The 18,992-nt window shown below is 44.3% G+C and overlaps 1 protein-coding gene and 1 long non-coding RNA gene across 5 annotated transcripts in view; one reads left to right on the top strand and one right to left on the bottom strand.

Annotated features, from left to right (window-relative positions):
• Positions 1 to 18,992, bottom strand: part of MAP7D1 (MAP7 domain containing 1) — a 78,492-nt gene that overhangs the window by 43,456 nt on the left and 16,044 nt on the right. For all 4 annotated transcript variants that reach the window (XR_014027397.1, XM_081335192.1, XM_081335193.1 and 1 more), the window contains exon 2: positions 568 to 966. Coding sequence is in view for 3 of the 4 variants with exons in the window: in XM_081335192.1 (XP_081191318.1) it covers positions 568 to 966 (399 nt within the window). In the remaining variant the exon portion in view is untranslated. The remainder of the gene's footprint in view (positions 1 to 567; positions 967 to 18,992) is intronic.
• On the top strand, positions 6,556 to 10,231 carry LOC308671986. Its single transcript, XR_014027324.1, has 3 exons — positions 6,556 to 6,691; positions 7,852 to 8,046; positions 10,089 to 10,231. It is a non-coding gene; the product is annotated as an uncharacterized lncRNA (long non-coding RNA).

Here is an 18,992-nt window from a genome sequence, read left to right as displayed (position 1 = left end):
TGAAGACAATGAACTTGCAGTTAGGGCTAGATTAGCTTCTTTGCTTCTAAAGAAAACAGTAAGTCCTTGACTTACGACCACAACTGAGTCCAAAATTTCTGTTGCTAAGCAAGGCAGTTGTCAAGTGAGTTTTGCCCCATTTTACCACCTTCATGGCCACAACTCTTAAGTGAATCACCGCAGTTGTTAAATTAGTAACAGGGCTGTTAATTGAATCTGGCTCCCCCATTGACTTGGCTTGTCAAGGGGAAAAAAAATCACATGACCCCAGGACACTGCAACCGTCATAAAGATGAGTCAGTTGCCAGGTGTGGCCATGAGGAATGCTGCAATGGTTGGGTGAAAAATGGTCATAAGTCACTTTTTGCAGTGGCCCTTGTAACTTTGAATGGTCACTAAACAAAGTGTGGTAAGTCGAGGTCTAGCTGTATGGATATTTATGGCTGGTTGGACCTACGGACCTTTGGCACAAAATAGAAAGAAAATGCTATGATTTGTGGGCAACAGCGTCCCAGGCACCCTCTAGATCCCCTCTGTAAGTTGGTCCCACCTACAAAAAAACCCTACCTTGTTTTGCCCTGGCAGTGCCCGAACCTTGGACAGGGGGAGGCTGCTCGCTCTTGGGGGGCAGGCGGGTACTGCCACGCGTCTCCTCTGTTTGAGGCGGACTCGGGGCTCCGATGGGTGGGGGGCGATCACTCTTAGGGGGCAAGGTCTCTGCTTCTGGAAGTGGGGCAGCAGGCAGGGGGCTGGGCTGGCGAGTCTGGAGGGCAGGACTTGCTTCCGAGACAGGTGTGGCGGGGGTCTTGGCACCAGTGAGTTCATTTGGGGCTGGCAGAGACGGGACTGCTGGATGGAGGGCTGGGGGGGTCTGGAGGCCGGCCTGAGCCTCCGCCTTCCCCCCCAAGGGCGCCGTCTGTTCATTTCGAGGCGCTGGCATCACTTCTGACAGGGTCTGACCGGAGGCTGAAAGACAGACATTGGCTGGCTCAAATCTGACTCAGCTGCTGATATGATCAAAAGTTACAAGTGCTGTTTTAGAAGGAAACGACAAGCCAAGGGTTTTCCCTGGATGAAAGACCATGAGGAAAGCCTCATGCTGTGGATTAGACTAGAACAGTGTTTTTCAACTTGGCAAATTTAAGATGGGTGGATTACAACAGCCAGAATTCTCCCGCTTGCTATTTTTCCGTTTCTCTTTTTCTAGTTTCTGTTTTTTTCCCTCTAGTCATTTCTTAGGACTGTTTCATTTTGTTCCCCACTCCACCCAGGGCTTCCTGAACTGTGAATGATCCCCAGAAGCTCCCCTCCCATTTCTTTCCTTCCAAGGCACCCCCAAAATACATAGATTGAGCAAAGGGAGCATAGCTGACTGGAGAATTCTGGGAGCTGAAATCCACCCATCTTAAAGCTGCCAAAGTTGGGAAACAATGGACCGGGAAGTCAAAAAAAAAAACAGCCCCCAAAGAGGGAGGGGCAAACCATTTCCTCAACACTACGAAGAAAGCCTCATGAACAGCCTTTACTGTGAACACCCAAGACCACCAATCAAACATTGTGCAAGCCGCCCATAAAAGCCTCCATTTGCCCTCAGGCCCTAGAAGCACGGCATAATCAAATTAAGCCGCCAAAGATCACACCCCCACAGCTTGGAGGCAGGTGCCATCTTTAGGGGGAAAGCCATTCAAACTTGGAACTGGTCTGTCAAACATCATCTCTCATCCAAGACAGGTGTGTGAGTTTCCTAGTTTCTATGTTTCCGCTCTAGTCATTTCTGAGGACCGATTCAGCTCGTTGCCCATTCCACAAAGGCTTCCTGAGCTGTTAGTGACCCCAACTCCCCCAGAAGCCCCTCCCCCATTCCTTTCCTTCCAAGGGACACCCCAAACCCATAGATGAAAGAGAGAGAGAGAGAGAGATGGAATCACTAGTTTTGCAGATACCCACATACGTAATTCTTCACTATCCTTGATTCCTGTAGACATGCTTGCACAAACACACAGACAGACACGCAAGCACATCACTCCCCTCACAGCAGCAGCAGCAGCAGAGCCTTTTCAGACAACAATTAAGTAATGCATCAAGAATGTCCAGCAGAGATGCAGAGAAGCCCAGAGAACAAGGCCTGCAAATGTTGGTTTTGCCAAGGGAGGGAGGGAGGGCAGAGCTTTGAGCTTCTATGGAAGGAAGGCAGACCAAGAGAGAGAAGCCAGCCGGGTGTGGGGGAGAGGAGAGAGCAGGACCAGACAGCAGAGAAACCGTGGGAAAAATCTCCAGGGCGGGGTGGGGGTGGGGGCTGGCCTCAAAAACAACCAGACCTGGTTTTCCTACACTGATTTCAGACAACCGCCCTTTGCATTGGGTGTAATTTTCAAGAACTTTTGTCCTTTATTTCGATCATTTCCTTTTTACAGTACTCATGACACCACATTCTGCCCAGTCTTCCAGGTGAAAAAGATGGAAATGGGCCTGTCTTTTTTTTAAAGTGCATTTACATGAATTACCGTTTGGGTTTGGATATTTTTATTAGGATTTTTTGCCAAGCTTTAGCTATCACCTCTCTCTCTCTTATCTCTCTTCTATCTATCATCTGTCTGTCTGTCTAATTTATATAGAGCTGCCCATCACACAGGGAAGTGGCTTTGGGTGGCATAAAACTGAAGCAATAAAGTTTTCCTTGGCTTTGCTCTTGAATTTTTCCTTTGTAAAGCAGTTATAAACATAAACAATTCAAATGTTTTATCCAAAATAACCACCCTCTTGCAAGCCATGATGTCTGGAATGGAAAGGGAGCACAAAAAGAGCCCAAACAGACCATCTTAAAATCCTAAAAAAGGGATTGATTGCTGAGCATCTTCAAATGGAGGGAAATAGAGTAACAGTTAACTTAATCCCCAAACTAAGGCGTGTTTGGAGCTCATACAATGCAATGAACTCTATAGGGACTAAGGTCAGACTTCACCAAGCTGAGCACATGCTGTACTAAAGTTGAGGACAGTCCATTTGCAGTTAACCCGTTAAGAGCCAGGGTGGTGTAAGAGAGAAAGTGGTCCCCAACCAGGTAACCTCAAGGCATGCTGATCTACAATCCTCCTGCCCAAACACACACACACACACACACACACACACACACACACACACACACACATCCATAGGCATCCTGGACAAGGTTAATGGGAGTTGTGATCCCATGCATTCTGCAGGCATTAGTTGGAAAAAAGGACTACCTAAAATATAATGGTCCAATCCAGGGGTCACCAACCCCCGGTCCATAGACTGGTACCGGGCTGCGGCATGCCAAGAACCGGTCCACACAAACAAGCAAAGCTCCATCATCCGTGACATGCAGGCAGCACACAATACCGGTCCCCTCCGGTCCACGGAAAAACCTCTCACCACGGAACCGGTCCCTGGTGCCCGAAAGGTTGGGCATCTCTGGTCCAATCTATGACTGTTGTTCAGCACCCTTTCAGATTGCCCGATGAACATGTGGAGACCTTTGAGAGGACACTGTGGTAATCCTGTTCTGCCTCCCTCCCCTCAAAAACCTGGCAGGTTTTCCACCCGAATGAAACCACCAAGTGCATTGCTAACCTTGTTGTCCCAGAAAAAAAACCACAAATGTCAAGTCACTCCTACAGAAAACTGTATGTATGGATATGTCCATGAGGTTTCCAGGCAAAATAGATTTTAGTTTAAGGAATCCAAGATTCACTGTGTGGTACAAAAGCCAAGACTATGAATGTAAAGGATCCTGAGTTCACAAATTTGTACCAGAACTGATTGGGGGAGGGGGGGAATCAATTAAAAAATGGTTCTACCCATGTTTTCCAGCCTTGTTCTCTGTAAATGTGTGGACTTCAACTGCCAAAATTCCCTAGGGCTGATTGGGGAATTCTGGGAGTTGAAGTTCTCAGAATTGACAAGGATGAGAAACACAGGTATAAGAATTGACCTGTAATGCATTTTAGCAATACAATTTTGCCGAGCGCTGGATGGCGGAGCTCCTGATCACAAAGGGGAAAAGGGGAGGTTTAGTTCTCCATTTATTTATTTTTTGCCAATCGTACAACGCGGGGATCCACTTGCATAAACAACGAAGCTGAGCAGTTTCATCAGAGGAAAAAAAAATAAAAGATTTTTTTAAAAAAGGACGGAAATCCTTACAGTTAGTCCATGACTTACAACCAAAATTAGAACTAGAACTTTGGTCACTAAGCAAGGCACTTACTGTATTAAGTGCCTGATTTTTACAATATTTATAACAACAACAACAACGATGATCATGTTGGAAGGGACCTTGGGGATCTTCTAGTCCAACCCCCTGCTTAGGCAGGAAACCCTATACCAGGGGTGTCAAACTCAATTTCACTGAGGGCTGCATCAGCATTGCGGTTGCCCTCAGGGGGCCAGGTGGGTATGGCCAGGGTGGGCGTGGCCTACTGGGTGGGCGTGGCTAGAGTGCGTATGGCCTACTGGGTGGGCATGGCCAGCTCTACATCGTTGGCATCAAGGGTGCCTATGGGGGCCTGGGCAGGAGTGGGACAGATCTGAGGGTCTCTGGCAGAAGGAGGGTCTCTGGGCCAGGGCCAAGGCAGTGGGGGCTGTTCCCTCACTGTTTCCAGGATGGCTTCGCGGGCCGCATGAAACCACTTCACAGGCCGGATCCGGCCCCCGGGCCTTGTGTTTGACATGTCTGCCCTATACCATTTCAGACAAATGGCTCTCCAGTCTCTTCTTAAAAACTTCCAGTATTGGAGCATTCACAACTTCTGGAGGCAGGTTGTTCCACTGGTTAATTGTTCTAACTGTCAGGAAGTTTCTCCTTAGTTCTAGGATGCTTTTCTCCTTGATTAGTTTCCATCCATTGCTTCTTGTCCTGCTTTCAGGTGCTTTGGAGAATAGCCTGACTCCCTTTTCTTTGTGGCAGCCCCTGGGATATTGGAAGACTGCTATCATGTCCCCCCTCATCCTTCTCTTCACTAAACTAGACATACGCAATTCCAGCAACCGTTCCTTATATGTTTTAGCCTCCAGTCCCCTAATCATCTCTGTTGCTCTTCTCTGCACTCTTTCTAGAGTCTTTCTTTTGCTGTACTTGTTAAGCGAATGCAGCTTCCCCCTGGACCTTGCTTATTGGAAACCAGCTGGGAAAGGGGGAGATGGCAATCACATGAGCCCCAAGATGTGGCAACCGTCATAAATATCTACCGGTTGCCAATAGTCTGAATTTTGATCACGTGACCATAGGGATGCTGCAAGAGTTGTTAAGTGTGAGGAGCAGTTTTTAGGCACTTTTTTTTTCCCCAGCTCTGTTGTAACGTCAAACAGTCACTAAAGGAACAGTTGTAAGTCAAGGACTGCCTGCATAAATGACTTTCTGCTGAAAAAAAGGGGAAAAAATGAATTCAACAGGGATACCATTGAAATGACTGATGCTTTATTGGAAACTAAATGCCTCCTTAAGTTAACACCAGCTGCCTGCAATTAGTGCAGGTTCGAGTCCCACCAGGCTCAAGGTTGACTCAGCCTTCCATCCTTCCGAGGTAGGTAAAATGAGGACCCAGATTGTTGGGGGCAATTAAGCTGACTTTGTAATAATGCCGCTTGGGTGTGTGTGTGTGAAAGCCCTAATAAGCAGGTATATACATAGAATGAAGGCTACTGCTAAGCTTGTAAGCCGCCCTGAGTCTTCGGAGAAGGGCGGGATATAAATGGAATTAAAAAAAAACTGGGTTTAATCAAATCTTCTCGTAACAGCACCCGTTCAAGAGGGGAAAGGTGTCGGTTTAATCGGGGGGGGGGGGGGGGCTGGAAGGCAAACGCAGGCGTTCCTTGACTCACAACCACAATTAAGCCCAAAAAATTTCCACTGAGAAGCAAGGAGCTTGTTAAGTGAGTTGCGTCCCAATTTGCTACTTTTTGTGCCACTGTTGGTTAAGTGAATCGTTGTGGATGTTAAGTGAAGCATGTGGTTGTTAAGTGAATCCCAAACCCGGGTCAGTGCAACTGTCATAAATACACGCCAGTTGCTAACCGCCGAATCTTGATCACGTGAGCATGGGGACGCTGCAACAGTTGTAAGTGTGAAAAACAGTCATAAGGTACTAAGCACATTGATTTGTGCTTTAAATTGTAAGCCGCCCTGAGTCTTCGGAGAAGGGCGGGATATAAATGGGATTAAAATAAAATAAAATAAAATAAACGGTACTTTCAGTGTTATTGTAGCTTTGAATGGTCACTAAACAAATGATTGTAAGTCAAGGACTAGCTGTACTGATTGGAAAACACTGGGAGAGGTACTTGTTTAAACGACTGTTAAATTGATAAATTACATCCAATCTGAGCTTCTGGAAGAAGACGCGGAAAATATAATAGGGAAAAATTTGTCCATCGCAATTGCCATTTCAGCTAGGATGAAAAGCCTTTTGGGACAAAGTATCCCTGTTCCTTTAATGCAAGAATCAATCCCCATCAATCCTTAAGTAGATAATAATTTTGATAAATTTTATGGCATTCCTGCAGCTATTCCAGATGGCATTGGAGAAGGAAATCCTCTTTTGTTATTAGGAACCAGCCATTGGCACGCCCTTATTGATTCTGCCCGAGCCACCATCCCAAAGACCACAAGGTGTTTAACCTTTGGATGAGAGACCACAAGGAATTCTGTGGGTGAAACTAAAGGTAAAAGGTAAAGGTTCCCCCGCACATGCGTGCTAGTCGTTTCTGACTCTAGGGGCCAGTGCTCATCTCCGTTTCAAAGCCGAAGAGCCAGCGCTTGTCCGAGGACGTCTCCGTGGTCATGTGGCCAGCATGACTAGACGCCAAAGGCGCACGGAATGCTGTTACCTTCCCACCGTAGTGGTCCCCATTTTTCTACTTGCATTTTTACGTGCTTTCGAACTGCTAGGTTGGCAGAAGCTGGGACGAGTAACAGGCGCTCACTCTGTTACGCGGCACTCGGGATTCGACCCGCCAAACTGCCGATCTTCTGATCGACAAGCTCAGCGTCCTAACCCACTGAGCCACCGCGTCCCTGTGGGTGAAATTGGGGCCATTTAAAAGAGGTTCCCTTCAATTAAAAGCTGCTTTCTTGCAGGACAGAGCAAATATGCCTTCTCTATCCTGGTCCCCACCAGTGTTTTCCAATCTTGGCAACTTTAAGATGCATGGACCTCAAACCCCAGAATTCTCCAGCCAATATGCTAGCTGAAGATCTCTGGAAGTTAAAGTTCACACATCTTAAAGCTGCCAAAATTGAGACGTACTCCTCACCACCTCCTGGATCAGCATTTCTAGTTTCAGATGGTGCCCCTTCTTCCCCTGGTATTCCAGGAAGCCTTTAAGACTTGGCTCTGTTCACAGGACCGGAGTTAATGCGGGTGTGAAGTCAGGCCCCTGTTGCATTGTTACTTGGTACTTTTTGTACTGTTTGTTATTTCAGTCCAAGCTCCCTGTTTATTTGGATTTCAATTGTTTCATTCTTTTTTATGGATTCTGCAAGCAATGCAAGAGTCTACTGGAGTGGGAAACCATATTCAATTGAATAAATATATTAAATATTAAAATTAACCCATTTTTCAAGCATCCAGAAAAGGTTCGATGCACGATATTAAAGTCCTAAGAATTAACCTGTCCAAGTTCAGTTTGGTAGATGCCAGATTTTGAAGAATCTGGTTCTTGTTAAGTTGGTTGACCCCCAACAATAGAGGGACACGGAAAACTAGCAAGACCCATGAAGGAAATGTGCCTCCATCAACAAAGATGTGGACCATTTTAGACTGTATGTTCCCCTGTGTATTCCACTCAAATACTGCCTGCTCTTCAACAAATCCTCTGTTTTTATTTTAGGCTTCATCTATAGCCAGGACATTTGCGAAATTTTGGGAGCTGAAGTTTTTACACATTGGATGGAGAGTTCCCAGATTGCTGGAGATTGATCGAAGTTGGAAACACATTGTGATAATATGGAATTTGTCAAGGGAAACGCTTCCCCTCCCCAGCTATGCCTGGAAAATTATTGGAAGCTACATGAGACCTTCAAAGGTTTTTAAAGTTCTTCCTTCAACAGCCGTACCCAACCATAGCCATTTGGGAGTTGCAAGGCCAACTAAAATGACCACAATTAGACACCTCCTAATTTATGCATTTCAACTCCCAAATTTCTCAACAACGCCATGATAGCTAGAAAATTTGGGGACATTTTCCATTTATGGAATGGAATGGAATGGAATGGAATGGAATGGAATGGAATGGAATGGAATGGAATGGAATAGAATAGAATAGAATAGAATAGAATAGAATAGAATAGAATAGAATAGAATAGAATATTTGTCCAAGTGTGATTAGACACACAAGGAATTCATCTCCGGTGTATAAGCTCTCAGTGTACTTACAAACAACAAAGTAATATAATCATAAGATATCAGTAGGAGAAGGTAGTAGTAAAGATGAGGATAGTAGTAATACAGCCCTACTACATGGGTAAATATCCTTAGACATTCTGTGGGAATTAGGTGTTAGCAGAGTGAAGGCATGAGGGAAAAATCTGTCTCTGTGAATCGTTTTGGCATGTGATTCCCTATCGATTTATTTGGCCAAGTGTGATTAGGGCACACACAAAAAAAAACTTGTCTCTGTGTCTAACGCCATACAGAGGAAAACAGCTGAAACATTTTCTGTCCATGATGTGAGAGGTCTGCAAATATCTTCTCAGCCCTTCTTCTGACCCGTGCAATATGCAGGTCTTCTATGGAAGGCAGGCTGGTTGCAATTAGCTACCCATTGTCCTGTTTGGTTGCTGTACCAAAACAGGTAGTTATAGGAGTACAAGTGACAAATTTACCATGCCTGACAGCCATGCAGGTGAAATCTCAGACACCAAGGAATCTTTCTCATTAGCTTCTACTGAATGCCTTCAGTTAGACATGCTGGAGACTCAACTCAAAAGAGTTAGTGCATGCAAAGTGTGGCCCTTCACACTGCCTTTCAGAGAACAGACACATAACCAATATACTCCAGTCCAATCAATCACCTGACAGCTCCCTTTATCCCAATCCCATCACTTTAAACCTTGAGCGGTCTTGGCACTGTGTAATTAGGGAGTACAAGCTGCTTAGTCAACAGTATCACCCTTCTGGATAATGATGGATGAGCTACATCCAGTGCAGGAGACAAAAGAAACTCAGCAGACAGAGCAAAGAGAAAAAGAGGTGTGAAGGCACATTGGAGAGGAAAGCAGAGTGACAGCCAGACCAGGGACGGCGGTTGGCAAGGAGACCTGGAGCCAATCGTTCCCCCAAGCTTTTGAGAAGTAGATATGAATTCCTATTCCTAAATGTAACTCTTATTCCACCACCAGATCCAGAAAGGTGACAAGAGAATTAAGCTGAACTTGCTCATGCACCATTATTAAATGGGTGGACATCAAAGCTGTTTTCCCCCCTCCATGCAAAGGGGACATATGCATTCATCTGAGATGGCCTCACTGTGTGGGGACAGAAGGAAACATTTAGGCCAGTCTGGGATGCTTCCCACAAACTGAATATGTTGTTGTTGTTGTTCAGTCGCTAAATTGTGTCCAACTCTTCACAACCCTATGGACCATAGTATGCCAGGCTTCCCTGTCCTCCACTATCTCCTAGCATTTGCCAAAATCCCATGTTTGTTGCATCGATGACACTATCTAACCATCTCATCCTCTGTCGTCCCCTTCTCCTTTTGCCTTCCATCTTTCCCAACATCAGGGACTTTTCCAATGCGTCTTTTCTTCCCATTAGGTAGCTAAAATATTTGAGCTTCAGCTTCAGTATCTGTCCTTCCAAAGAGCAGACAGGCTTGATTTCCTTTAGGATTGACTGGTTTGATCTCCTTGCAGTCCAACAGCTGAACATTAGCTCTCCTAATTTTCAAAAGCCTTTTGAGTGCAACCTGCTCACCACTGTAGTCATCCCAAATAAAGCAACTCTGATGGATGGCTGTCCAGAGTGGCTCTAGAGCCAGGCACAAATGATTTCTTGAAATTCTCCACCAAGGTTGTAAGCAGAGAAGTTGGAAGGTTAATTTTTTTCCTCCCATTTTTTTTTCAGAAGAAGAGATTCTTCCAGCAGTTCTGAAGTTTACAATAGGACTGCCACTAGAGAAGTTCCATGAAGAGTTTAGAATCCAGGGACATCTGGAGAGAAGTTTCTCCAAAGAAAGAGAGGTCAACAAGCGTCCAGGAGAACAGACAAGTGATATGTACATCATGGTGGACCTGATGTCATCACAGCTTCTAATGGACATAAAAGATTCATGCACACTCCTCAGTTGCCTTGTAAGTAAATGAAGTGAGACACTGATGCTCACCCATAAATATTTCACTGAAGATCCATTTTCCTTTGCCAGAAATTTCTTTAAAAAAAGCTTTAATTTAATTGAATATGAGCCAAAAGGAAAAAAAAATGTAGAATTATTCTGCTCCATCTCGGCTCATTGGTTCATTTAGCCGTTCTTTCGGTCAGAGTTTCTTTGCATTCAATCAGAATCTGTTTTCCTATTATCTATGGCAGGGGTCTCCAAACTTGGCAACTTTTAAGACTTGTGGACTTCAACTCCCAGAATTCCTCAGCCAACCGTGCCACGATTCCATGCCCTGCAAGTCTGGAAAGATAACTAACAAATAACCCTGTTTCACAGGGTTCAAGTATCTAAAAAACTGCCTTCATTCCTTTCCTTAGACTTTCCATTTCAAGGTTAAGCAGATCCAGCTCTATCAGTTTCACTTTGTCTGCTTTGATTTGCCCTTTGTCCTCTTCCAATCCTGTTTCTCTGAATGGTCCATCAAGTATGGCTTCCAGAACTGGAGTTAAGGTGGGTATCCCATCAAGAGTTGGGCAGGTGAGGAACTGTGCAAAAATCCATCACACTCTTCTCTGCCTCTCACCAATATCTCAGTTGGATTTGGTCAAAGCAGGAGTCTTCAAACCTGGCCCTTTTGTGACTTGTGGACTTCAACTCCCAGAATTCCTCAGCCAGGCACACTGGCTGAGGAATTCTGGGAGCTGAAGTCCACACGTCATAAAAGGGCCAAGTTTGAAGACCCTAGGTTAAGGAAAGGCTTTCTCCAAGGCTGTTGAGAGAGGTCCAACTTTGTCCTGCTCGAATTTGGGAGGATGGCATCAAATGGCAACCGTCATCAGCCACTCTTGGTCCTTTGTGGGCCAATTCTTGACCGCTCTTCATAGAGAAAAGGGCGTAGACTTCTCTTCTTCATATCCAGAAAGGGCTTAAATGTCTCCTTATTTCAGGGGTAGTCAAACATTTGAGAGGTATCAAAGGACTTCAAAGAGGTGAAGTGGACTTTGGAGAGGACTGAAGTTTGATGTTCCTTCTTCACTTGTTAATGATGAAATACCTATTTATGGCTGAGCAGTACAGATAGTCTTTGACTTGCAACTGCAATTGAGACCAGAATTTATGTTGCTAAGCAAGGCAGTTGTTAACTGAGTCATGCCCAATTTTATGACTTTTTTTTTGCCGTGGGTTTTAAGCAAATCACTTAAATCATGAAATGATTCGTGCAGTCATTAAGTGAATTCAGATTTCCCCCATTGACTTTGCATGTCAGAAGCTGGCTAGGAAGCTCATACAGTAAATGGCAATTACATGATCCCAGGACTCTGCAACCATCGAAAATACATGCCAGTTGCCAAGGGTCTAAATTTACATCACACGAGTGGTGGAAACTGTGACAGTCGTAAGTGTGAGGACCAGTCATAAGTCCCTTTTTTAAGTGCAATTGTAACTTTGAACAGTCACTAAGTGAATGGTTGTAAATTGAGGGTTACCTGTATGGTTTTCATATTTTCCATCTCAAAATAATAGGAAAGTGTGCCACATGTTTTTAACACTCACGGCCAGAGGGACAAATACAGGGGACACTAGTCTTACGATAGCCAGAGAGGAAGAACACGTCTCAATCTCTGTTATCTCACATGGTGGAGCAGTGGGCTAATGCCTCCTTAAGTAACACCAGCTGCCTGCAATTAGTGCAGGTTCGAGTCCCACCAGGCTCAAGGTTGACTCAGCCTTCCATCCTTCCGAGGTAGGTAAAATGAGGACCCAGATTGTTGGGGGCAATTAAGCTGACTTTGTAATAATGCCGCTTGGGGTGTGTGTGTGTGTGTGTGAAAGCCCTAATAAGCAGGCATATACATAGAATGAAGGCTACTGCTAAGCTTGTAAGCCGCCCTGAGTCTTCGGAGAAGGGCGGGATATAAATGGAATTAAAATAAAAATAAAAAATAAATGTTGGAAGCATTTTCAACTCCCGATTTAGCCAGAACCTGCTCTTTGCTTTTGACTCTCTTGACTGCTGACAGTGTACATGTTTGCACAGAAGCAGAGATGCCCAAACTGCTTCCTTCTTTAGCATCTGCCAAGCTCCCATATAAATATGCAAAGCACGTGCCACGTCATGTGTGCTAAGCACCTGCTGATAGCAGTTTATATTGTATTTTTTTAGCTACTGGAGAATTGGATTAGCCAGCTTTCCACAGTATGATTGCAGCATTCCAGAAATCAACCAATCAACCAACCAACCAATCAAACCATCAAACAAACCAATAGGTTATAACAAAGAAGATGCAATATGGAAGGATGGGTAGATATGTTGTATTTGACGAATTTTGAATAATTGGTCTTCCACTGTAAATAATTAAAATAACAAAGCACACTCATTCCTGACATTTCCAGAAGAGTAAATTTGGAATATCCATAAGAGTAAGAAAGAGTAAGACACGGTGGCTCAGTGGGTTAGGATGCTGAGCTTGTCGATCAGAAGGTAGGCAGTTTGGCGGGTCGAATCCCGAGTGCCGCGTAACAGAGTGAGCGCCTGTTACTCGTCCCAGCTTCTGCCAACCTAGCAGTTCGAAAGCACGTAAAAATGCAAGTAGAAAAATAGGGACCACTACGGTGGGAAGGTAACAGCGTTCCGTGCGCCTTTGGCATCTAGTCATGCCGGCCACATGACCACGGAGACGTCCTCGGACAAGCGCTGGCTCTTCGGCTTTGAAACAGAGTCAGAAACGACTAGCACGCATGTGCGGGGGAACCTTTACCTTTTTAAGAAAAATATAATTGACTAAAGACACAATTATCTTTACCTTAAATATTACTTTGGGTTTGATACATCTTAACTAATCGATGGCTAGGAGATAAGAGAGTTTTTGTTTTTATGTTATACCTATTAATGTTTCAGAATTATCCTCTGGGAAAGAACTGTATTAACATAGTAATGAAGGACTGAATGTTGTACTGTGTGATTTATTTTGCTTCAGGCAGTCCTCGACTTACAGCCCTTTGTTCAGTGACCATTTGAAGTTACAATGGCACTGAAAAAAGTGACTTCCAGGCAGTCTTCATATCAAAGTCTGTTGCAGCATCCCTGCATAAAATCAACATTTGGATGCTTGGCAACCAACATGTATTTTATGATGGCTGTAGCATCCTGGGGCCACGTGATCACCACTCTCAAGCTTCTCAGCTGACTTCTGACAGGAAAAATCAAACAAACAAGCTTCAAACAAGCTGGATTCAGCTAATGACTGCATGGTAAACTGTGGCAAAACAGGTTGTAAAATCAGGAGTGACCCACTAAACTTCCACCTTGCTTAGCAATGGTTGTCACCGTAACCGGCTGTGACCATAACATCGAATACAAACTGCATTTGTTAGTACGTGGTTGTATTCATTTACTTCATTCTGTTATTGTTCTGTTAAATTTGGCCGATCCTTGACCGAAAAAATATTATGGAGTGTGTTAATTAGTGGCAGGCTCACAGATTTCTTCCTGGATCAATCGAGGTTTTGTTGAGAGCCCCCACCCCCACCCTAACGCGTGTGATGCAGGAAGCTGTGTTTACAGTTAGGCTGAGTTATTTTTGTTGGCTTGATGAGGCCTAAGAAGATCGGGCTGGTTCTCATCTTCCCATCTCTCGGCACAGATTTAGGAAAAATAAAGAAACCCGAACACGCGGAGATGAGCAATCATTTCTAGCCCTTTTCCATTTTCACCGTGGATCAGCTGAAATGGATCATTTGACGAGCAGCGGGCAGATGTGGACGTAGGATTCACCCCTTGGCACCAGCCCCTGGCTCGAGATTAAAGGGGAGGGGGACATGTCTGATTAGTGCTGGTTTCTCTCCTGGAGAAAAATGCCAGCTTTGGAAAACCCACCGAGTTATAAGCTGGCAAAGGTTTTCCAAGATCACAAGATCAGTTTTCAATCTGTCCCCGGGATCCTTCCCAAAGTTTGCGTGCCAGGAAGGAGAGCCAGGGAAGAGGCAGGAAGCTTGCTGTTCCTCTGTGCCCCCCTTTGCATATGCGCAAGCATGCATAAACACCCAGGCGCGCACACAGGCACAAAGGCCGAGCCAGGAAGATGGGAGAGGCCCCAAGGGAAAAAAACGGGTGGAGCAGGGCGGCAAGAGATAACACTGCCTGTTGCAGAGTTTTAGAGAACTTGTGGGAAGGCCCGAAGGTCTGATGTGGGCAGGAGATGGCAAGGAAAGATGGCATTGGGGAGGATAAAAGGTGGAGGATTAAAAGCATTTGTCTTGATAAAACCGGCTTAACACTCTGGATTATCTCTAGGAAAATAAGATTTGGCGAAAAGGCTGGATTAGCTCTAGAACCCACGATTAATTAAAATCATTTTTGAAACAGAGGCATCTTGAGAGCAAAAGCAATTTAGATCTACATTCAGGCACTGATCAAGAGAGACCCGTTCAAAGCCTGAAGAATAAACTAAATGGCTCTTGTTTGGCGGCCCTAACCTCTCATCCAGAATTTCTTAGATTCAGCAACTTTTAAGAGGTACTGGCTGGGGAATTCTGGGAGTTGAGAAGTCCACGCCTCTCAAAATGCTAGGCTTGAGAAACACTGCTTAGGGCACCAGATTGCACCTCCCTGCCACAGATCACCTGCATATCTAAAAAAGCAAAACTGGAATTGCAGGAGGAAAGAAGAGGATGTGGGAATTTCCCAAAGCATCCAATTTTGCACCCTTTGCATCTTGGGTTCCACATTCCGGATGGGGAACTCTGGGAGTTGAAGTCCACACCTCTTAAAAGTTGGTGAGGTTGAGAGACCCTGGGCCTAGCCTTAAGCAGAAAAGTATCTCCAGAGATGGCCAGGGAATTCCTGCTGGAAGGTCCCCAATTCAATGCCTACCGTGCCCATTTCCAAAAGGATCAGATAGTGGAACCATTGTCCAGGTACACTTTTGCCTGAATCTTTGAGAGGCTACCACTAACCTCATTGGGGTGTCTGCAGGATATGATGAAATAGTCAAATTAGCAGCCACAAGGCTGCACGTTAAAAACATGACAGGTAGCTCTCAATATACAACTGCAATTGAGATCGAAATTTCCATCGCTAACCATACAGAGGTTAAGTGAATTGCACTCAATTTTACAACACTTTTGCCACAGTCATTAAGTGAATATATGGTTGTTAAGCAAATCCGACTTCTCCCATTGCTTGTTGGAAGCCTCCAGGGAAGGTCAAAAACGGTGATCATGTGATCCCTTCAATAGTCATAACTGCGAGGACCTGTCATAAGTCGCTTTTTTCAGTACCGTCGTAAGTTTGAACGGTCATTAAACGAATGGTCATAAGTCAAGGACTATTTGGATCCTGCTGTAAACTGTAATCTGTGAAGACCCCAACAAAGATTCTGTGCATTACTATAAGCAGCTTTACTACCACATTAGCTTTTTTTAAACTGACAGTCACGCTTAGAATTTCATTGTTAAAAACAATAGAGGGTGGTTCATTTGCATATTAAAGAAATGAAAATAAATCACCCACAGCAGTGGTTCTCAACAAGCATACTGCAACACCTGGCAAGCTGCGTGCTTGGTTTTGAGTGCAGCAAGAGAATTGTGACTTATGTTACTTTTTTCTTTTTTTGTATTATGCATATTCTGAAATATCAAAAATATTCAATTAAGTGCATATATTTTAAAACTTTGAATAACTTCCCTTCAAATCAGGTCTTACACATTGTAAAACATGTATATACAATTAATAATTTTCTGGTGTGCCACAGGACTACTGCTACATTCAATATTGTGCTGCAGATTCAGAAAGCTTTAGAACCACTGATCTGCATCACCATGTGAATTTACAGATCGTTAAAAGACAGTAGTAGAAGCGTCTTCATGGAAAAGTCAACATCTCGTGATGAGTGAACGCAACAAAGAGGAAACTGTGGGCGTGCCAGAATTAGCCAAGGACTTAATCCCTGAAGCTCCTGTTCTGGGTTTATTTCAACACAGATGAATCATGAGAAGCCTCCTGCACACTTACCGCATTAACGTCTACCTGGGTTGTGCATTGTTTCAGATTACTTAGTAGTGAATGCCTTTCCAATCACTGTTTAAAGCACCGCCTCCATCTAGAAGAATAGGCTCCAAGCAGCGTTTCTCAACCTTGCCAAATTGAAGACTTCAATTTGGCAAGGTTGGGTGGACTTCATCTTCTGGAATCCCCCAGCCAGCATCCAATGTAAGAGACTGTCCCAACTGGTCCTCCAGAGCATTGGGGTTCATCTGTCATAATCCTAGACAGCAGTAACACCCTAGCTGAATTTACAAGCACAAGATGAGGACCAAGAAAGAGAAGGTCCCTAACAGTATCTATGGAGATTCTCAGCCATCCAGGCCACAGTTATCCCCAAGATGTTTCTTCATGAGGCAACTAGACTTTCTCGTTGTTTTTTCTTTGAAGTATGCAAATGACCGGCTGTCTGCAAGAAGTAAAAATCCTTCCATTCCCCACCATCCAGTCAGAGTTGAAGAAGCTTCTTGGATGAAAACTGAAACATCTTCAAAAGAAAAATAAGGAAGTCCAGTTGCCTCCTGAAAAAAAGCCACTTTAGGACCCTAACCGTACAGTAATTGCATCCAGACCTGGAGAAATCATAGGCTCATTTTCCTACCGAGATGGAAAAACTCATCTTGGTTGAGAAATTTAACCCCTTTCTCAGCTAGATATGCCAGAGAGCACTGTTCTAGGACTGAATTCAGTTCGGGGAGAATCTGTGTCTTATTCATTTCAGTTTAAACCCAACCTCCACTTGTCTAAAAATTCACAGGCCTTGTTTGAGCATCTGTGTAAAGTTGGACTCATTTTTCCCCCAAAAAAGATCTTGCTGGACGATGCAGCAACTGTTAGGTATGATTGAAGAGGGGATAGTTCTAATACAAGGGTCTTCAAACTTGGCAACTTTAAGACTTGTGGACTTCAACTCCCAGAATTCTGGGAGTTGATGTCCACAAGTCATAAAAGGGCCAAGTTTGAAGACCCCTGCCGTAGGACATTCCTGTTTGCAGCAGATGCACGGCTGGTTCATTTTCAACTTTTCAGCTGCTTACTTGCAGATTCCCCAACAAAAGGAAGCTTTCAGCCAGCAACAGATGGGCGCTTAAAATGGAGACGTTAGAAAGGGAGGCTGCAGCAAAGTTAAGACAATCCCAAGATTTCCAGAGGTAGGAAAAGGGAGACCGGATGATGGGGAAGAGACACAAAACTCTGGAGGGCGGGGGCGGGGGGGGGGAATGGAAGAGAACAGTCTGGCATTCCAGAGTGCCATGTTTTATTGCAATTCCTACTTACTGGAAAAAGAATGCATTGCCCATTTTTTCTTGGCTCTGTGTCTCCTGCCTATTCTAAAATTAGCACCTGGCTCTTCTATTGCAAAGACTATCTCCATTTTCTACAAGATTCCAGAAATACTGACGTTTGCGGCCAGCAGTTATACAGGAATAGATTACATACAGGGAATCCTTGATTTACAACTCTAAAACGGGTCACCCGTTTTTCCCACAGTAGATCGGATAGCCATAAATTGGAGAACAATGGTTGAAATTTGAATATGTGATATATATTTCATCTAATTCCAACGTGCCAGCCATTTCATCCTTCTGTCAGAACTCTTTTCACCTCAACAGATCATCAGAAGAACCAGAACTTGAAAATCCAATTCTGAGCTAGCTTTCTCCTCCTCCCTCCCCATTCTTTTTCCTTGTGTGCTATATATTTTAGAATCACAAGCTCGGGAGAAGCTTTGATATTTTTAAGCTGCCGCAGAAAAACCTTTTGGCTTTAAAATAAAATAAAATAAATATGCTTTAAAATAACAATAATTAAAAAAAAACTTGGTACTACGGCTTAGCTAGCTGTTCTTGTAGACAGGCATCTTCAAGGCCTCCACTCCTCTTGGGGATTTGTTATCTTTAAAATGGACTTTGACTGGATACTGCATCCTGACCGTTCATGTGACTATGGGAGAGCAAATAAGTGCAGCTGCCACACCAAGAAACTCAGGAAACTTTCTCTGTCCGTAAATGCAGAATTATTCAGAACTAAGAACAGAAGGGAATGAAGATATTCGTCTGATTCTTCTTCTAAAAGATTTTTTTTTCTTGGTTTGCTCAAAACTAGCACAAAGGCATCTATCCAAACTTTGCTGCAATTGCACGCATCCCATCCCCCGCCTTTTGCAAAATGGTTGGTAAATGAACCCATTTCTAGGATCAGCATAATATTCCAAAGCAGCCATGAATCCAGCAGGGAGCAGCGCCCAAACTATTTTTTTTAAAATCCCATTTATATCCCACCCTTCTCCGAAGACTCAGGGCGGCTTACAATCTAAGAAGCACAAATCCATGTGCTTAGCAGTAGCCTTCATTCTATGTATATGCCTGCTTATTAGGGCTTTCACACACACACCCCAAGCGGCATTATTACAAAGTCAGCTTATTGCCCCCAACAGTCTGGGTCCTTCCCATCTCTTCTTCAAATGACAGAAATTGCAGTGTGCCACAGCATCACTCCACCTGTAGAAAAGGCTCACCTAAGGATGCCACAACACTGCTTCAGGTGCTTTCACACACACACACACCCTTATGGTATACGTAGGCCAGATTCACATGAAATGGTGGGC

This window comes from Vipera berus, assembly GCF_964194415.1.
Source record: "Vipera berus genome assembly, chromosome: 9".
In the NCBI taxonomy this organism is placed as follows: domain Eukaryota; kingdom Metazoa; phylum Chordata; class Lepidosauria; order Squamata; family Viperidae; genus Vipera; species Vipera berus.
The sequence above is the reverse complement of the archived record's forward strand: the minus strand, read 5'-3'. Positions and strand labels throughout refer to the sequence as shown.